Source organism: Neoarius graeffei, chromosome 7 (genome assembly GCF_027579695.1).
Source record: "Neoarius graeffei isolate fNeoGra1 chromosome 7, fNeoGra1.pri, whole genome shotgun sequence".
NCBI lineage: Eukaryota > Metazoa > Chordata > Actinopteri > Siluriformes > Ariidae > Neoarius > Neoarius graeffei.
Genome location: NC_083575.1, coordinates 69542542 through 69563688, shown reverse-complemented (window position 1 = coordinate 69563688; position 21147 = coordinate 69542542). Strand labels below are relative to the sequence as shown.

Sequence of the window (21147 nt, the reverse complement as noted above, 5' to 3'; positions counted from 1 at the left end):
CCACGGGGCTCGAACCCAGACCTTCTTGCTGTGAGGCGACAGCGCTAACCACTACACCACCGTGTCGCCCCATGATTAAATGTGTTATTTATTTATTTATTTATGTATTTAAATCAATAATTATACAGGAATATCCAGTTTAGCGTTGCTAGTTTAAAGGGAGTCCTGATAAAACATAAGGAATGTAAATATAAGAAAAAAAAGAAAAAGTTCAAATTTGCTAGCCTAGTCATTCTAAAAGGAAACAATAAAGTACAATATCAAAGTAGATATAAATAGCTTAAAGTGTGATGTTACTGCTTAAGATGGCATTTTAATTTAATCTTAATAGAGAAATAAGATAAGAAGAAATAAGATAAGAAGATAGGATAAATTTCCAACGTCATATTTAAGAATAATGTGTTACCTATGACGACTGCAAAGAAAGCGCATATTTAACAGTTATTCCACGAAATCCAGTCATACATGAGCTGATAGCCGAGTTGGCTATAAGCCATGTACGACAAGATTGAGTGGAATAACTGTTTTATTCTATCCACGTTCACTGGATTTTGAGAAACAGAGAATTTTTATTTTTATTTTTTGAAGATTCGATAAATAAAAACTTTATACAAAATGTCCGACAAAATAATTTCCGCTTAGAATGTAAACAAACCAGCGAAATGACCGTAGCAATTTGTGAAAATGCTATAATAATAATTCTTGAAAAATAAAAAAGATAAGTTCTTACAATCAATCAATTTTATTCCATATGTTATTGCTTTTTTTTGTATTTTGGGGGGTTTTGTTTTCGAGTAGGGTTTTTATTTCGTCCTCGGCTGGTTCAGCAACACGCTCTGCAGTTTTGTTTTTCTCTACTCATGGTATATGAGCTGATGCGCTAGTAGTAGAGTAGCCAATCAGAGCGCGCGATTGCTCATTGCTTTGTGTGGGGCCACACTGGCTTGTCATTTACTATTTTTCTATAATAGAAAGCTCTGTGACGGCACGGTGGTGTAGTGGTTAGCGCTGTCGCCTCACAGCAAGAAGGTCCGGGTTCGAGCCCCGTGGCCGGCAAGGGCCTTTCTGTGTGGAGTTTGCATGTTCTCCCCGTGTCCGCGTGGGTTTCCTCCGGGTGCTCCGGTTTCCCCCACAGTCCAAAGACATGCAGGTTAGGTTAACTGGTGACTCTAAATTGACCGTAGGTGTGAATGGTTGTCTGTGTCTATGTGTCAGCCCTGTGATGACCTGGCGACTTGTCCAGGGTGTACCCCGCCTTTCGCCCGTAGTCAGCTGGGATAGGCTCCAGCTTGCCTGCGACCCTGTAGAACAGGATAAAGCGGCTACAGATAATGAGATGAGATGAGAAAGCTCTGTTGCATTTTATTCCTTAGTTAATATACACATTAGAACAATTAAGTACAAGACTAACCATCACCGTGACCCTGACCAGGATACTGAAGATGAATGAATGGATGCTTAAAATATTATGTGGTTGTGCACATTGCACAACCACATAACAGACAACTGTGCACATTTTTTACAACATCCTCTTCACCTCTTCATGAAACCAAGTGCTCTGCTGAATTCAGCAAAATAAAATGTGTGCATAGATACTTTGTTTAAACTCTGAATAGCTTGGAGATAGCTGATGAGCACATGAGTGAGCTGCATTGCCTCTGATTTTATAATCCATGTTTCATTGTTAACTATTAGATGAAACAGTCCTTGTCCCTCCCTTGTGTACCCCATTTTCACCCAGCAAACCTCCCCCAGGTCATATGTAACTCGAATTCCATCCTCTGACCTCAGTCTGACAGCTGACTTCCTCATGCTTTAGCATCTCTGCATGCTCGGCATGTCCATCCCACCCCCGCGGCTCCAGTCACAAAAACCAGATCCCCACATTAATCTACAGCAGCACAAGCTTTTCTTCACACTCCATATCACGGCAATCAGCAGAGCTGGCGTTAGTCTCCACTGTAGGAGTGATGTGCAAACTTCACAGTACGATAAGTGTAAAAACCAAAATCTTGATGTTTGGTGTATTATGGGATGCCATTTAAAGAATGACATGATATTAAATCACATGTAACAACACAGTTATTCAATTATTTCGGGAAAGAAACTGTGAGAATATTGCGGACTGTTAACAGGCTCTCTCTTAGAATGAACATCAGTATTAATACAGTATGAGTAATGTTAAAACTATAACACAATATAAACCTGATTAATATGTTCTGCTGGTGAAGTTTCTAAGTGAGGCGCTGGTACAGTAAATTGGTGGGTGGACATTTTCACCCATTGACCTGAGTTTTACTAGTCATCTAGCCTAGTAAACTAGACCCACCCGCCTAGCGGCCAAAAATATTTTTTGCCTGCGAGTGGGTCTAGCCTCACACCATATCAACAAAACACCCCGGGCATCAAATCGTGCCCGCCAATCACAACGCAAGGTTTTTGTTTGGATTCTTTGGGCGGGCTTTTGAAGGAGTGACGACAAAGCTGCGCAACGCTGGAGAAAGCACAGCAGGAAAGATGGCTACGGCTAGTGAACAGCGCTCGTTTGACTCCGCTTTGGAATCAGTTTTAGAAGAATTAGACTTGGAGTTTTCGTTGAAACATGAGCAGGAAGAGGCTCTCCGCTCATTCCTTTTCAAGAAGGACGTTTTCGCTGTTTTGCCAACCGGCTATGGCAAAAGTCTGATCTACCAGCTGGCTCCGCTCATAGCCAAAAGGATGGGGCTAGTTTGTGCAGTACGAAGAATTAATAAACAGCTTTGAAACATTACTTTTTGATTGTTTTTTATTTTCCCGTTATTTTAAATTTAAGGGAAATTATTTCACCAAACACCACTAAATAAAAACTCTCAAAAACAGTTTAAGCAAACCCTTGAAAAACACTTGAAAAAAATAAGAGTGTATGTTAAGTATGTGGTACAGACTCCAAACTTGTGGTCATTATCTCCAAACTTCTTAATATCTAGAACCTGTTTATTAATTAATACGCATTTTGAAAAATTATTTATTTCAAGGCCTCCCCCACTGCTTTCTGTCGCTCTGACTACGTCACAGTCACTGTTGCGCTGATTGGTCAGAGCGTTGGCCTATACGCACAGAGAGTTTGAAAGACAGCGGGTTGTTCCACCCCCACCCTTCGGAAATGTCTACGAGCGAGGCCAGACTAAATATTCACATTTAGTCTGGCTTGCCAGGCTACTGGTCATCGATATTCAATGTCATGTAATTTAATTTATGCTCACTTCAGTCAATATTTAGTTGCAGACAGAATAACTACTAGCCAGCGTTCATTATTTAGTTGAGAAATATTAACTAGATAAATACTGTGACTGAAGTCATGGTGATTTGCGCTGGCTCTTACAAACCGGGACGTCTGGTCACTGTACCTCTCGAGGTTTCTTCCTCATGTCGTCTGAGGGAGTTTTTCCTTGCCACCGTCACCCACAGGCTTGCTCATTGGGGATAAATTAGGGATAAAATTAGCTCTTGTTTAGTCTTTAATTTTCTGTAAAGCTGCTTTGTGACAATGTCTATTGTTAAGAGCGCTATACAAATAAATAAGCTTGAAATTTGTATCCTATAGATCCAGAATGGTAGGAGATCGAAAATGACGCTTAGTGAAGAAAAAGCCCGTTTTTCATGGATCATTCCGATTCAGGGATCCGGATCAGCACCAAAAGTCATCGCAACGTAATTTAGCCCAGAGGTATTCTGCATGTGAAATTTGGTGATGACTGGTTGAAAACTGTGGGAGAAATAAGTGATTGAAAAAAGCCCGTTTTTCATGGATCATTCCAGTTCGGTGATCCAGATCAGCACCAAAAATCATAGCAACTTAATTCAGCCCAGAGGGATTTTGCATGTGAAATTTGGTGATAATTGGTTGAAAACGGACTGAGAAATAGCACCCTAAAAATGTTAGGTTAATAATAATAATAATAATAATAATAATAATAATAAAAGTAGAAAGATCCTGAGTGAGAGTAGCAGTTTGCGCTACCACTGCTAGCGCAAATTAATTATGTAAGTGTTAATGGCCTTAACATTACTGATGTGTATTGATTCAGGTGTTCATGGCTTGGTAATGTAGCTAATGCTTTAAATCATGCTAGTTAAAAGGGAACTGAAGGCAAAATTTTTATTATCAAAATTCTATTTATCTCATTTTATAAAATGTAGGAATGAATTTCTGATAGCTATTTTGTCACTGCTATAGCAAGTTATGAGTGTTTGAAATATGCTCTGTAATATATCAGTCTATATGTCAAAGCAATGGCAGTAAACAAGATTCATTGAGACCTGTGCGAGACATCGTAGGACAGAAGTAAAACGTACAGCGGAAATCAAAGTGACCAACATCTGCCAACGTTGTCAAAAGACACGCGCCCTCTTTCAAATGCTGATGTAATCAAGCCGGAAGTTTTCCCCGTGTCCGAAATCGCTCCCTACTCACTATATAGGGCACTATATAGTGGGGACGCCATTTTGTAGTGCTGTCCGAAACCTTAGTGAGGATTATTTACACCCTATATAGTGCACTCAAAGTATCCCACAATGCATCACGAAAAGTAGTGTACAACCGATGGTCACTAACCAAAGCAATATATCCCATCATGCATTGCGGTCGCGCTGAAAGAAATCAAATCAAAAGTCTCAAATTTGATTTAATAAAAGGCAGCGGCAAAGAAGAAAATATTCAGCCTTGATTTAAAAAAAAACTGAAAGATGCAGGGACTTTATATTAATTAATGTGGGAAATACGCTCAGTATAATATGTATTTATCACAAAAATACATGCATGTATTTATTATTTTGAAAACCCACCAGCCAACTAATCTGGCACGTTTTAATTGTGCGACAGTAATGACGTAAATACCAGCGCGACGGACTAGTGTCCAAAAGCGTTTTTTTTTTTTTCATTTAACCAATAGTTCGAAGTCGTATGGAATAATCTCCATCACTGATGAAGCTGGCAAATCTCAAAATGAATCCAAATTGGAATGATGTGGCGATCTGGCCGCTGTGTAAACAATTTTCAAAATGGCGGTGCTGACACATCATGTTTGAAGTCTCGCACAAGTCTTGTGAAGATCGCGTGGATAAGCGACACCTGCTGTGGACTACATTCAACATGGCTAAAAACCGAAAAGGCTGATAAGTGTAATATAATATGCCGATACGAGTCACGATATAAGGTTAATAAAACCGAAAACGTAATTGAATAACACGTTAATTAAGAAATAAAGCAAGGTTTAAAAATGACTTCAGTTCCCCTTTAAAGGAAAATCAACTCAGAAATACAATTTTTTAAAAAATTCATGTGTTTATTCTTTTAGCTTTGCTCCACTTTTAAACTCGCATTTCAATGGCATCTTTGTCTATATTGGTATACCATAATAGCGTAATGTCACTCCAAAGCTCCCTCCAGACCAAAGACACTGAGCATTATATCTCACACACACACTTATCAGCTGTGTGTCTGGACCTTAAAGCCAAAAGCACACATCCTACAGTTGAGAAAAAGGTGATTGAAGGTTATGCCAGACATCTGTGAGGTGTGAAAAAACTGTCCGCTTCAAGGGAACACAGGAAGACAAATGAGCAGTGTCGCTCTAGTGATATTGTGGAGGAGGAATGTAATGGTGATAAGATGAGCAACGTTAAAAGGAGAAGTCATTCACTGCTCCAGTTTAGCAGACCATTAATACAAGTGCTAACGTCAATGCATCCAATGCAGGATTAACAGAAATACACACACGCAAAGCATATAATCTAATTCACAGAAGCTTTAGTGTTAGCGTTCCTGGACTCAGGTTTAACAAAGGCATTGATGCGAAGTGAAGGCTGGGGTCCTACCTTTCGAAGAAGTACTGGGATGGCGTTTGTTAAGTGCTCGCAGGCCTTGCAGTGGGATGTCACCACCCTCCAGGACACTTTTGTAAACGTGCCGATCACATTCTGGAGCTGCGTGCTCAGCGCCAGCCGAGCCGCTCTCCTTCCCTGCCACACTGGGGCCCGGTTTACATGCTGGGCTGGCAGCACACAAAGACACACACAAAAATAATCAGATACATTCGACAGGCCTGATTAGCAAACAGTGGTGTGTTTATCACTGTATAAGAAATACAAAATGAAGCGATAATAACGCGTTAACGCGATCTCAATTTATCGCGATTTTAAAAAATAGTGCCGTTAACGCAAATTCTAATTTGGCCCTGCGAGTCACCCGTAGTTCCTGTTGAGGCTTGTCGTGCGCTGCTTCAATAAGAGTACGTGTGAGTGATGGAGAAAGGCATAGACATATAAACATCCTCGCCGCCATATTGGATGGGGCAAAGTGGAGATTCTTCAACCGTCTCTGGTATAGCGTCTAGACAGTAGCCGAGAATAAAGATGCCTCATTCATGTGCTGCGTTTAACTGTACCAACAGGTTTACCGTCCAAACGAGATCACATGGGATTACCTTTCACAGGTGAGACTGGAAAAATACTTTTCAATACTGTTCCTTCAGTCTTCAGTTTCCCAGCTCATCTCCACCGGGTAGGTGTAGAGTTATAAGCAGTGAGAATTAGATAATACAGTGCCACACTATGATGAACGTTTTTGAACGTATGATGAATGTTTTTATTTTTGCTATCTGTTTTTTTTCTTTTTTTATGGTAAATACTTCTCTTCAAAAGAAACTAATGAAGAATAAAATAAAACATTTTTTTATTTTCACAGTGATATGCACTTTATTTTTCATCCCTTGGTTTTCTCATCTAATATGGAAGTTATGGATGTCAGTGGCTGTGACAAGACGTGTTATGCTCTGCAATAAAAAAAAAAACATTGGTACAAAGCAAGCCCATTCACTTTTTTATGCTGATAAGAGAATTACAATGGTTTTTCATGTGACAAAAATGTGCGATTAAATTGCGATTAATCGCAAGTTAACTATGAGTTGCGACATTAATCGCGATTAAATATTTTAATCGCTTGACAGCACTAATTATTATATTACCCATAATATATCTATCTATCTATCTATCTATCTATCTATCTATCTATCTATCTATCTATCTATCTATCTATATATATATATATATATAGAGAGAGAGAGAGAGAGAGAGAGAGAGAGAGAGGATATTCCATGGTGGCACGAAGATATAAAGTTTATTTTCGAGTGGTGAAATATTTTTCAACATGAGAATTTAAGCTTCATATCTTCGCACCACCATGTAATGTGTTTTATATTATATGGACACATCCACACACAAAAATACGCAAGTTAATCAAAATAATTTTCATTTTGAACCGGTTCGCCATTTTGACAACACGTGTCAAGTCAGAAGAAAACACTGGGAGTGACGTCTTCAATATCTTCATAAGTGAAGATACTGGAAATTATTATACATACGGGCCACTTTTTCCATGGAATAAAAACATGCATTCTATTCCCTTCTAGCAGGTTTAGTGATGGGATGCAATATTGTTGTCATATCACTTATCCTCCATGTATTACGCCACTCTCCCCAATGGAGAATGAGCGTGCAATATTGTTATAATATTGCATGTTGTCAAGACAACACGACGTCACACATCGGAGCTCATGCGAAGATCCAATGACACAATTTTTCTGCTGCACATGCGCACAATCATTTCTTTGTCGGCCAGGAAAGAGAGAAGCTCTAGTGCTAGGTTTAAGCACTAAATAAATAAACTGAAAACTGAAACTAAAGACGTGCTGAACACCTGAATGGCTACCAAAACTTCATTATATATTCTTCAGGTATATTTACAAGAGAAATATATACCAACGGACATAAAAAAACTGGAAAAGAGATACGTCGGAGATGCAAAACTTCCACGCTAGCGAGTGACTGTGACAATTTGTGTACAAACATGGCCGAGGTTTGCTTCATTAAAAGCGGAAGATTTACAGAGAATTTTGAAAGAGAAGGACGCAGTGAACACCCAAAAGGCTACCAAAGCTTCACTGGATATTCTTCACGCATTTAATCTTCCGCATTAAATATAAGGAAAAGCTGCAAAAGAGATACGTCAGAGACGTAAAACTTCCACGCTAGCGAGTGACTGTGACAATTTGTACACAAACATGGCTGCGAGGTTTGCTTCATTAAAAGCTGAAAATTTAAAGCAGAAGATTAAAAACGGAAGCTATATTTTGAAAGAGAAAGACGTGCTGAACTCCCAAAAGGCTACCAAAACTTCACTGGATATTCTTCATGCATATTTACAAGAAAAAAACATACCAATGGTCATCGAAAAACAGGAAAAGAGAGCAATAGCGGAAATATTGTCAAAGTTCTACTTGGAGGCAGGGAAAAGTGACGGAGACTTTTACAAGAGGACTTCACTCGTGGACTTCACTCAGCAAAGCCCTTTTGTTTTGAACAACTGCACTGTAACAATTAACTATGACCAAAAGTAACTGTGAACTTGAACTGTCAACCTGTATATAGCTTGTATATAAGTTGGGTTGTTGTTCAGGCTTCTTGGACTTGTGCCATTTTTATTGTTAGAACTTTGACTTTGTACATGTACACTGGATTGACAGAACATTGAATTACATTCAATCAGAATCAGCATTCAATATTGGTAAGTTACACACACACACACACCCTTATTATACTATTCATAACAGATCAATAAGAACTAATGTTCAAAGTCTTGGCACAATCAAAGAAGGACTTAATTTATCACCAATAAATATCGACATATATTCTGGCCATGCAGGATGCTGGGAATTATTTTTAGTCCTTCAGGGACTAAAGTGTTTCTGATAATGCCTACTAAGCAAATCTCTTGGCTCTCTTTCAAGCCTGAGTGGTTGCACCTTGATATTGATGAGACAGAAACAGCTGCTTTATCCCTCATCCAAGCATTCCTGAGAGGCCAGAGGTGCAATGCTTCAAAAATGTGTCTAAAGCTTCCCACATGGAGTTCATGGTGTAAATGTAGACTTATTTTCCATGAATGCTCTCTTAGACTATGCTGTCTTGGATATGAGCCCGTCAGATTATGCACTATAAACAACCCTGGTAATAAAAGTACACAATACACCAGTAAATATGTCAAACTCTGAACAGAGCCAGGTTTAGATAATAATTTAAAAAAGTGCAAATAGAGAAGACATTTATAAAACCATTCATTTAGTGATGGAATAAAAGCTAGGCTATACTTAAACTAAATATAAAAGCACACAGGAAGAAAATAAACAAATGATTTGAGAGTAGGTTTAAAGCACAAGAATGATTTCAGGCTCTAAGTTGAGGTCAGTGGTCTGCTACACTTTTATCCCTGAAGGCTGCTTATTCACCAGTGTAATGAGTGCGGAGTCAGACCACATCCCTCAAACACACCCTCCTTTCATTGCTGCATGCATGCTAAAATCATTCAGGCTAAAATGTTCTGCACATTTTAATTCTCCCGAGCTACAACTCAACAAAAGCATTACTGTGTTTCCAAAACTTTGCCCATTTGAACGTTCTGTAAATAGAGTCTTGGGTGTTGTGAGATTATGTGTAATTTGGACTGCACAAAACTGCAAACAATTAGAGTACACAACGGACGAAAACGTTTATCCTCTTTGTGGAGGGTGTCGATGATCGTCTTCTGGACAACTGTCAAGTCAACAGTCTTCACCATGATTGTGAGTTCGTGTACTGAACTAGACCGAGAGATACACGGTATTTATACTGTTTTACTCAAACTCAAAATGAAGTATTCTAATAATCTGAGATACTGAATTTCTGAGTTTCATGAGCTATAAGCCATAATCATCAAAATTATAACAAAAAAGCCTTGAAATATTTCACTTAATATGTAATGAATATAGAATACATGAAAGTTTACCTTCTCAAATTAAATTACAAAAAAATCAACTTTTTCACGATATTCCAATATTTTGACATGCACTTGTGTGTGTGTGTGTGTGTGTGTGTGTGTGTGTGTGTGTGTGTGTGTGTGTGTGTATTTCACATTCCACGAAATCAAGTCGTACATGAGCTGAAAGCCAACGAGGCGCGTAGCACCGAGTTGGCCATAAGCCATGTACGACGAGATTGAGTGGAATAACTGTTTTATTCTATCCACATTCACTGGATTTTGAGAAATACATGTAGAGCATTTTTTTATTTTTTTTACTTTTTATATTTTGCAAATTTGAAAAATAAAAACTTAATACAAAATGTCCGACAGAATAATTTCTGCTTAGAATGTAAACAGGCAGCACGGTGGTGTAGTGGTTAGCGCTGTCACCTCACAGCAAGAAGGTCTGGGTTCGAGCCCTGGGGCCGGCGAGGGCCTTTCTGTGTGGAGTTTGCATGTTCTCCCCGTGTCCGCGTGGGTTTCCTCCGGGTGCTCCGGTTTCCCCCACAGTCCAAAGACATGCAGGTTAGGTTAACTGGTGACTCTAAATTGACCGTAGGTGTGAATGCGAGTGTGAATGGTTGTCTGTGTCTATGTGTCAGCCCTGTGATGACCTGGCGACTTGTCCAGGGTGTACCCCGCCTTTTGCCCGTAGTCAGCTGGGATAGGCTCCAGCTTGCCTGAGACCCTATAGAACAGGATAAAGCGGCTACAGATAATGAGATGAGATGAGATGAGATGAGAATGTAAACAAACCGGCGAAATGACAGTAGCAATTTGTGAAAAATGCTATAATAATAATAATAATTCTTGAAAAATAAAAAAGATATGTTCTTAACATCAAATACTTTCATTCCATATTTTGTTGCTTTTTTGTATTTTGGGGGGTTTTGTTTTCGAGTAGAGGTTTTATTTCGTCCTCGGTTGGTTCAGCAACACGCTCCGCCATTTTGTTTTTCTCTACTCATGGTATATGAGCTGATAGCCTAGTAGCAGAGTAGCCAATCAGAGCATGCGACTGGTCACATCCAGTGAATGTGGATAGAATAATTCCATATATGTTCTATGTTATTTCATAGTTTTGATGTCTTCAGTATTTTTCTACAATGTAGAAAATAGACAAAATACTACAGAAAAACCTACAAATGAATAGGTGTGTCCAAACTTTTGACTGGAACTGTAAAGAGTAGTGTAAAAATGTAAAAATGTGCAATTTTTCCAAGCCTCTCTATAAGGCAATATTTCTATACTTTTTCATGGTAGATAATGCAAATAGCCCTCTGTATTTAATCTTTCGTTTGTCTAATTTTTATTTCAGTTTTATTTGTTATCTGTATGACATTTTCTTGCTACTGTAACACGTGAATTTCCCCGATGTGGGATGAAGAAAGTGAATCTAATCTATTCTAATCAGTCAGAGCACGCAATTGCTCATATCCAGTGAATGTGAATAGAATATATATACAGGGGGCTGCAAAAGTAGGTATACAGTAAGGATTATACGCGAACAGCAGCAGCAGGACGACTTCTACTTTCAGCAGGATGGGGCGCCACTGCACTTCACACTCAATGTGCGTGCGCTACTTGACAAAGAATTTCCCAACAGGTGGATTGGACGTTAGGGAGCCGTTAACTGGCCACCATGTTCGCCGGATCTCACCCCTATTGACTTCTTTTTCTGGGGATGTGTAAAAGATAGGGTTTTCGCACGCAAGCCACATTCTGTTGATGCCATGATTCAGTTCATATGGGAGGCTTGCCAGGAAATTGATGCTGATAAAGACCTTTGTGCTAGAGTGTGCATGGGTGTTCACACTCGACGAGTGGAATGTGTGAATGCCAGGGGCACAGTTTGAACATTTGAGGGATTAATATGTTTATTATTGATATGTTATTATTGATATGTTTGTATAATCAATAAAATAACGTTTTGTGCAAACGGTTTGTTTTTCATTACTGTATACCAGTGGCGGCTGGTAGTCTTTCAAACAGGGGAGGCTGGTCGGTAATGATATTTCCAGATTTTAAAAGAAAAAAACACATCAATTTTGCCCATACTCTTGCCTCTGATCTGGCTGATTGTTGGCAGGGTCACAAACTGTGAAATAACAGGTTCTTTTGGCCCATTAGCCTACTGTCCAAAATACATGATGGTGGTGTTGGGGGGGGTATATTTTAACATTTTATATTTTAAAATTGTGGCATGTTGTTTAAAAATTGATCATTATTGAAAGCAGCTCTTTGTCAGGAACCTCAGCAGTAACAGCAGAGTGTTCTGGAATAGGAACAAGCACTGACCTTGGGGAGCCAAACATAGAGCTGGGTGCCACACATTTCATTCAATGACACTTTCCCTATATTTTACTTATTTTGACTGAGAAATGTTTTATTGACAATTTTGATAACCCTTCACTTTTAATCCAGGTCTGTAGTGTGAAATGTTCTCGGCTGTGTTTTTGTTTAAAAATGTTTTCCAAATTGTAGCTGTGTTAAATTCATATCCAGAAAAATATATATTCCAATATAATATACTCAGCATAAACATTTTAAATAGATTCTATATTTTTGGTCCATCCATGACATATTACTAAAGTAGCCTATTTACTGTTGTTGATGTGGGTCACTTGCTGTTAGCCAATTCACTTTCTCGTACCAGGAGAGCTGAAAGGAACGAGTATTATTCCCTACCTTTTTCACCAAGTCAATTTGAGGCATTGGTCTACCCTGCTCTTTAATTTTAATTTTTTCCTCAAAAGGAAGACTGGCAAATGGCTTCACCAAAATTAAATAAGCAATGCTTGGCATCCATGCACAGCTTTCTTGCTAGCTGACTAGCCCCCTCAAGTTCAAGTTCAGTCACTCAAATAAACGAAATTTCTGGAACTAAGATAGCAAACTTGACAACACTATATTTACACTTTATTTACAATGAAAATATATACAAACTAAAAAAGCTGGTAGAAACCGTATGTAATGAATGAAATCGAAATGTAAGCTGATATCTTACAATACACCACAGCACTAGCGAATCCGCATGGGACTGAACTGAAATTCACCGCTGCCTGTCTATATTTGAAACGAGCTGTCAATCAAAGAAAATATCCGGCCGCTTTCACCAATCACCAGTCTCCTCGCGGAAACTGCCATGTCCCTCCCACTGTGAGGCTGGGAGTCCGTAGGCGGGCATTTTCGCAGTATTTGTCCAATAACTGTCTTGCATTTTGAGATTGAAAAGCGCATAGCTCCCGAATGCCATTGAAGTCCACTGAGGCTGGGAGTCCGTGAGACTCCGTGGGCGGGCGTTTTCACAGTATTTGTCCAATAACCGTCTTGCATTTTGATATTGAAAAGCGCAGAGCTCCCAAATGCCATTGAAGTCCACTGAGGCTGGGCTGCATCGCGCTGTCACGAGGGGGAAAAACTCACGCACACATTAGGCAAACTGAGGAAAGTTATAACGGAATGATTTCGCACTGTAGTTGGGTTGAGCACATATATTTCTATGATTCTGGATCTGAAATAGCAATGTTATAAGGTCGGCTATAACATAAGCCTAGCGCAATTCATCCTACACAATGTTCGTCATTTTTAGAGGAGGCTGAGCCTCCCTCGTTGTCTTAGAGCAATCGCCCGTGCTGTATACCTACTTTTGCAGCCCCCTGTGTGTGTGTGTGTATATATATATATATATATATATATATATATATATATATATATAATGAGTCCATTTATTATTATTATTATCTCATCTCATTATCTCCAGCCGCTTTATCCTTCTACAGGGTCGCAGGCAAGCTGGAGCCTATCCCAGCTGACTACGGGTGAAAGGCGGGGTACACCCTGGACAAGTCGCCAGGTCATCACAGGGCTGACATATAGACACAGACAACCATTCACACTCACATTCACAGCTACAGTCAATTTAGAGTCACCAGTTAACCTAACCTGCATGTCTTTGGACTGTGGGGGAAACCGGAGCACCCGGAGGAAACCCACGCGGACACGGGGAGAACATGCAAACTCCGCACAGAAAGGCCCTCGCCGGCCACGGGGCTCGAACCCAGGACCTTCTTGCTGTGAGGCGACAGCGCTAACCACTACACCACCGTGCCGCCCATTATTATTATTATTATTATGCCACTATTATTGGCACCCCTGCATTTAATATTTTGTACAACCAGTAAAACAGCACTGAGTCTTCTCCGACGTATAACATTTTCTAAGGTTGGAGATACAGAGCAGAGCATCTGACAACTTTCCTCTTTCCACACTCTCTCCAGATCATCCAGGGTCCTAGTCCCTCTTTTGTGCTCTCTCCTCTTCAGCTCAGCCCACAGGTTTTCACTGGCCATGTTTTCTAATAAGATTTCCAGGGCCTTTGAAGGAAAAACAGCCCCAAAACTTACCAGAACTTCCACCATAATTTACAGCTGGGATAGGTTTCTTTTCATAATATCCATCCTTCTTTTTACACCAAACTCACCTTGAGTGGGTTTAGTGTTAAAAGCTTTGGAGACTTGAAAGCCCCAAGATTTTACTTTTTCTTGTAATTCACCAAGTGATCCTTGGGGATTTTTAAAATTTTGCCTCCCTTACCATCTTCCTCACTGTACGTGGGGGAAAAATAAATGTGGGTCCTCTTCCAGGCAAGTTTGTAACAGTTCCAGTTGGTGTCCATTTTTTTTATTTTTGCTCTAACAGTAGAAAAGGACATTTTCAGGCGAGTAGCTATTTTTTATAACCATTCCCTGACTAATGAAGGTCAACACACTTCTCCCTCATTTGGTTTGTGTGTTGCCTTATCTTTCCCATGTTGATGGATGACTAAGGGAATTTGGTCTGTGTCGCCTCGTATTTGTTCCTCATTAAATCAAGAAGTCATGGATTACAGCTTGAAAGTTCCTACAGTACACACTCCAATGGACACAAAGATAGACAATTTAAATAGGAAACATGCTTCAGTTACACTGTGTTCACTATAATTTCCAGGGTTTCCATGTGTTTTGTTGAAAATAATTATCTTTTAATTAGGGTTGCAAAATTCCCGGGATTTTTCAGAGTGGAAAATTTCCATGGAAATTTTGGGAATTAACGGGAATTTATGGGAATTTGGGGGAACTTTTGGGAATTTTCAAAACCAACTTTACTTAAAAATTGATACAAAAAAATAAGGTCCTTTTATTCAGATTAAGATATTTCTCTGGGTCTCTGTTCTTTTCGGAAGAACATACAAGCAAAAACAAACATGTAACTAATTAAACAACTGAGAAATTAATAACCACCAAATATTTTACAAAAACAATATGGGTTTCCCCTGGTACATGTATAATGAATTAAACAATCACCTTAGACTTTGTGAGAACTTATCTTCAAAAGCAACTTTAACTTTACTTATGATTTTGAAGACTACTTCCTGTAACATTTTTGTTTACTAATTATACTTCAACAACTTGAATTCATTTTTCATTTTGCAACTGGTTTGTAAACCATATCCTGTCAAGTAATTTGCTTGCAAATTATCGGATTAGAAGTAATGATTAGGGTATACAATGCTATTAAAACAATGACATTAAACAGCCTTGCTCCAGATTCAAAGAGAAAAGTGGCACTAATATATTTTACAAGCAGCAAAACTTATTTCAAGACTACTATCCATCCATTATCTGTAGCCACTTATCCTGTCCTACAGGGTCGCAGGCAAGCTGGAGCCTATCCCAGCTGACTATGGGCAAGAGGTGGGGTACACCCTGGACAAGTCACCAGGTCATTGCAGGGCTAACACACAGACAACCATTCACACCTACGGTCAATTTAGAGCCACCAATTAGCCTAACCTGCATGCCTTTGGACTGTGGGGGAAACCGGAGCACCCGGAGGAAACCCACACGGACACCATGCAAACTCCACACAGAAAGGCCCTTGCTGGCCACTGGGCTCGAACCCAAGACCTTCTTGCTGTGAGGCAACAGCACTAACCACTACACCACCATGCTACCCTCAAGACTACTAGTAATTAGAAATTTTACATTTAAAATTTTTTTAATAGTACTTGTTAATTTATGATGTGATACCATTGTGATTAAATCTATAGACAAGTCTTCAAGTTTTGTAAAATTTTGTAATAAAAATGGTAAAAATTGAGTTTTTGCAAGATTTTTAGAAATCACTACTTGTTATGCAACGAGTTAGGTTTCCAGTTAATTCTTACCAAAGGGTACACTCTAGAAAAATAATCTATTCAATTCAAAATTACTAGATATCTTGTCCCAGGGACACTTAATAGAAATCTATTCAAATGCAGATTCGAGAGGTCCCCAACCCCCAAAAAAGGTATTCAAAATATGCGTAGTAGACCAAGGGATACAAGACATTTTGTGGTAGGGAACTTGGGAATGCGCGTTTGACCTTTGACAATTTTGACTGGATTTCTATTAAGTGTCCCTCGGGCTAGATAATTGAGTTTGAGAATAATAATTTTTCACTGAAAAATCTGAATATAATACTTATATTGAAAAACTAAAAGCCTTTTATTAATTGGCCTTTAGCAATATGTCCTATTCTTAATTAGCACAAAACAGTACATAATTGAAAGAAAGGCTTAACGTGGGTTTTAATTTGTTTTTCTGGGTGATGAAATGTTTTAAAATGTTTAAAACTTAATAAATGCCAAAACTGAAAATTCCCGAAAATTCCCAATATTCCCGGGCCCTTCAAAATTCCCGGAAACTTTCCACCCCTACTCTTGATGAGGGATTTGTTTTCCTCTGAATAAACTGATTTCAATTAAAGGTTGGATTTTTCTCATTTTTTCATTGTGAGATGAAGTTACTTCACCAAAAGGTGGATTTTTTTCGAACCCTTTTTACTGATCTTTACAAGGCGGGCCAATAAACATGGAGGGCACTGTACTATCCAATAAAGCCATAGTTTATCTACTAAAGACCCTATCGATTCTGCCATCAATCAGTATAACCACACAGAATCTAAAGGTAACAACTTGTACGGTAATGAGTGTCTGATTACACAGGTTATGTCATTCACCAAGCGCTAGAAGTGGCATAGACACATACTGTATGTGAAAATAGTGACAACTCCTAGAACGCGTAAGATGTTTTACAGCATTCTGTGACTATCCATGTCCAACCAGACGCCTGAGGAAACTGAGTGTCTGCCTGCCAGTTGCTAGCGTGGAGATGATCTTACCAGATTTATGTAAGAATTAGAGCTCGGTCACACTTCACTACACACACACACACACACAGGAGGAGCAAGAAGATTTTCGGTATTGGGGAAGGTTCAGCCTCTTTATATGGATCCTCCACTGTACAGAAATACTACATTGTTCTAAAAATGGACTGCAAAAATGCTAGGTTTCAGTCTCAAATCCTAGAGCATTTCAGGAAGGACCGTGTGAAAGCATATCATCCTCCACCTCCCCTGTTTAGATCAGAAGGCGAGCTGGTCTCATGGTTTATAACAAGAAAACAGGCGTCCAAATCATGTGGCTTTGGAAGAAAACAATAAAACCTTTAAAAAGCTAAACATCCTCTAAACATCACAGGCAACACTCAAATGCCAGTGCCACAGATCCTTAAACGATCCATTACTTTGAAAATGATTGCTCAGATTGGTATCCTTTCCTAGACATCATTTTCGACAATTTATAATGCTGACCAAAGACAATAAACAAGTCACAATGGCATTATGAGTTTCTATGGCTATAAATATGACAAAAATTTTAAAATTACTACTTTAATATCGTCACTGGGCATCAAAATAGAAAACATTAAATAGTTTTGGCATTTAAATTGTAGCTCTTAATGCTATTTTTTTAAGGCAAGCCTACATGGCACCATGGATGTTTTAACACAGGAATGGAATGTTCTCCCCATGGGCTGTCAGGGATGTTTGTAGTACTTTCTAGCATTAGACCATGGAACAATAAAAGCAATGGCTGTGGCAGGCTGTGAGTTCTTTTAACTTTGTCCCAATAGCACCAGAAATCAACACAGACATAAACAAAGCAGTGAGATGTAAGAATGTGCCCGGTAATGTGACTGCTCCCAACAAACTGTGTCAAATGGAAAACATGAGCCTAACAGAAAAGCTGTACTCCAGCTCCATGGGCGAGATCAGGGTTTCGGAGGAATTCTACAAATCCAGTGGCTGGATATGAGCTCCATTATCTTTTTCACAAAAGACATCCAGGTGTTATTTTCAGTCACTGGAATAAATCATCACATACTATCCAATGAGTTCCATGCCCCAATAACACACACATGCTTATGTCAAGCTGTACTGGTATTACTGTGAGGTACTCAGGAAACAAGAGGGGTGGGGGACAGCGGTGGTCTCCTCTGTCCTGCTGAGAACATACAGCTATTCTTCTACACGAGTGCTGGAAATGAACAGGAGATGAGCATGCAGAATGCAGCGATGAAAAGGAAAAAAAAAATGGAGCATTGACTTACTATTGCTGCAGGTCGGAGGCTGTTTCCAAGGGAGTGAAAGAGGGGGCACTCTGCAACAAACCAAACAAAGAAGTCATTGAGAGCTCCACAGGCTCAACTCTTCTGGCAGTTAGAAAAGGACAGGGCACGTTAGTCAGGCAAATTCACAGTCGCCTCTGACTCCAATCTCCTGTGCTCTTGACTCAAAGTCGTATGGTCCTCTGGACGATGTGTAGCATAGGGAAGCCAGCGAGTATTTTGGCCCGCATGCAAGTTAGGGGCAAAACAAGCGGCTGGAAGTGAGGGGTGGGGTTAGTGAGCGGTCTGTGGAAAGGGGGCTGTCAGCAGCTCAGCCAATCAGCTCTCGTCTCTTACTCTAGCCCATCTATTGTCTGCTGTGGAGTCACTCTCATTATGGGCTGACCAGACTGGCAGACAATTAACCAGCTGGTGTGGGAAGGAGGCCAAATTACATGGGCACACACATACACACACACATTTTCAGAATAGCATGCATTGCGTAAACCCATATCTGACATCCTGCACATATGCGCAGAGGTGTCATTAATAGTGTGCAAAAGGAAGTTTTCCTCTGGCCGTGCTTGTTGGCACATGTGCCGGGCCAATAACGTGGAGGCGGCCGTTATTACCAGGCAGCAGATCCAAATGGAAGAGAACAGACAGCCACTCAGCAGGGCTGCTGCGTTTTGAATGGTTTAACGCCAGCTAATTTTAGGCCACTGTTTCTGTTGCTTCTCCCCAAGTGGATGTCACAGTGCACAAAAATAACGCACTTCCGGATAAAAGCACAACTGTTGTTTGCAAATATGACTGCCCAATCGTGACCCGCTACTAGCTAATGTCCCTTTTCGAGGACAATGGCTTATGTGTTCACACACCCCCGGCTACACGTTCCTTCTCTGACCAACAGACAAACAGATGGACCCTGTGCTTACGTCTGTCTCACCGGTTGCTGGGGCAAGAAAGGTCACAAATAACCTTTGGACATGACTGTCAAGCTTTGTATTAGAATTTCAATCTGGCAGGTCTAAAGACTCTTCTATTTATAAATTCACATGCTCCAGAAGCATCATTCTTCAAGGGCAACTGATATAGTATGTAGCTACTCATGTCAGTGGAAAAGGGTTCTTGTGTTCTCGTCCTACTGTATATATCCATTTTGTTAATATTAGACGAGAGGCAGGAAACTCTCTTGGAGCCTGTGTGTTTAATCAGGCCTGGTGCTGGTGCAGCAAAAACACAAACAGGAAGCATGCGTGAGGGCCTTATCTGAAGTAATCGAGTGCTGTCAAGAAACCAAGATAGCACAAACACAGTGAGTAAATGACAAGAAAGGAAAAGCCAATTACATTATGTTGTTCCGGCATTATGACAACTAAAATAAATCTAAACTCACTTTTACTTTTATCAATCTATAGTTATTGCTACTGCACAGGAAGCTCTGGAAGCTGTCTTGATTTTCACTGCATGATTAAAAGGTCCCTGGTTCACAATAAAACACAGAGTGTAAGGCTGAGTGAGTAAAAATGCGTCACTCCATACTTAAGCCATATACTTAAACCTTTGGCAGTTATAATCTATGCATGAGTGAAGAATGTAAGTCTAGGACTTTAAAATGAGGAATTTTGCTCGTAGAGCATCATAAGACGTAAAATTGTTACATATCACTTACACCGATATCAACGTTTAAGTACCTGGTCCAGGGTAAGAGAAAATAACATCATCCTTCATCTAGTTAAAGGATGGCAAGTAAAAGAAAATAATGTGATTTCCTGATAAACAGGGAAGACCGGATATCTATTTAAACTGAATTTCGACTTACGCCTGTGATTACGTAAACCAGAGAGTGACCAGTGACCTGATACATGCGAGTGGGATCACAGGCCGGCTGCCGTTCCCTGAAGTGCTGAACCAAACTATACACAGAACTCAGCATCCGGTCCCTCAGCATGGCAGTGTGTCTATAGCACCAAAGACCAGAGCACAAAACATTCCTCAGCTTGACAGGTGATATAGCAAATGTATATTTGGCTATAATACTTAATCACCATGGGTGGTACTGTACTGTATATTGCATTAGAATGAAGTTACTTTTGCTCCTCCAAAGTTGATTAAGCTGATTATTTTCCAATAACATTATGCCCTGAGGGGTGGCACGGTGGTGTAGTGGTTAGCGCTGTCGCCTCACAGCAAGAAGGTCCGGGTTCGAGCCCCGTGGCCGGCGAGGGCCTTTCTGTGCGGAGTTTGCATGTTCTCCCCGTGTCCGCGTGGGTTTCCTCCGGGTGCTCCGGTTTCCCCCACAGTCCAAAGACATGCAGGTTAGGCTAACTGGTGACTCTAAATTGACCGTAGGTGTGAATGTGAGTGTGAATGGTTGTCTGTGTGTCGGCCCTGTGATGACCTGGCGACTTGTCCAGGGTGTACCCCGCCTTTCGCCCGTAGTCAGCTGGGATAGGCTCCAGCTTGCCTGCGACCCTGTAGAACAGGATAAAGCGGCTAGAGATAATGAGATGAGAGATTATGCCCTGAAGTGTTTTCTTCTTATATTCTTGTATACTGAAGCAATTTGTTGGAGAACAACACATCATACTTTATATGTGTTTATAGTTACATTTTGGGGGGGGCACAGTGGTGTAATGGTTAGCCCTGTCGCCTCACAGCAAGAAGGTTCTGGGTTCAAGCCCAGCGGCCGACGAGGGCCTTTCTGTGTGGAGTTTGCATGTTCTGAGTAGGTTTACTCCCATTTCCCCCAAAGACATATGGTTAGGTTAACTAGAAGAAGTACTATTCTTATTTAGTTGT

The 21147-nt window shown here is 40.1% G+C and overlaps 1 protein-coding gene across 4 annotated transcripts in view; it reads right to left on the bottom strand.

The window, feature by feature from the left end:
- Positions 1–21147, bottom strand: part of LOC132889632 (sorbin and SH3 domain-containing protein 1) — a 117791-nt gene that overhangs the window by 30107 nt on the left and 66537 nt on the right. For 3 of the 4 annotated variants that reach the window (XM_060926328.1, XM_060926330.1, XM_060926329.1), the window contains 2 exons: positions 18346–18395; positions 5857–6032 (listed from right to left, as the gene is read on the bottom strand). In XM_060926328.1, the coding sequence (XP_060782311.1) occupies positions 5857–6032; positions 18346–18395 (226 nt within the window). Of the gene's footprint in view, positions 1–2870; positions 2883–5856; positions 6033–18345; positions 18396–21147 lie in introns of all 4 variants that reach the window. The other variant, XM_060926332.1, reaches the window with a different exon arrangement.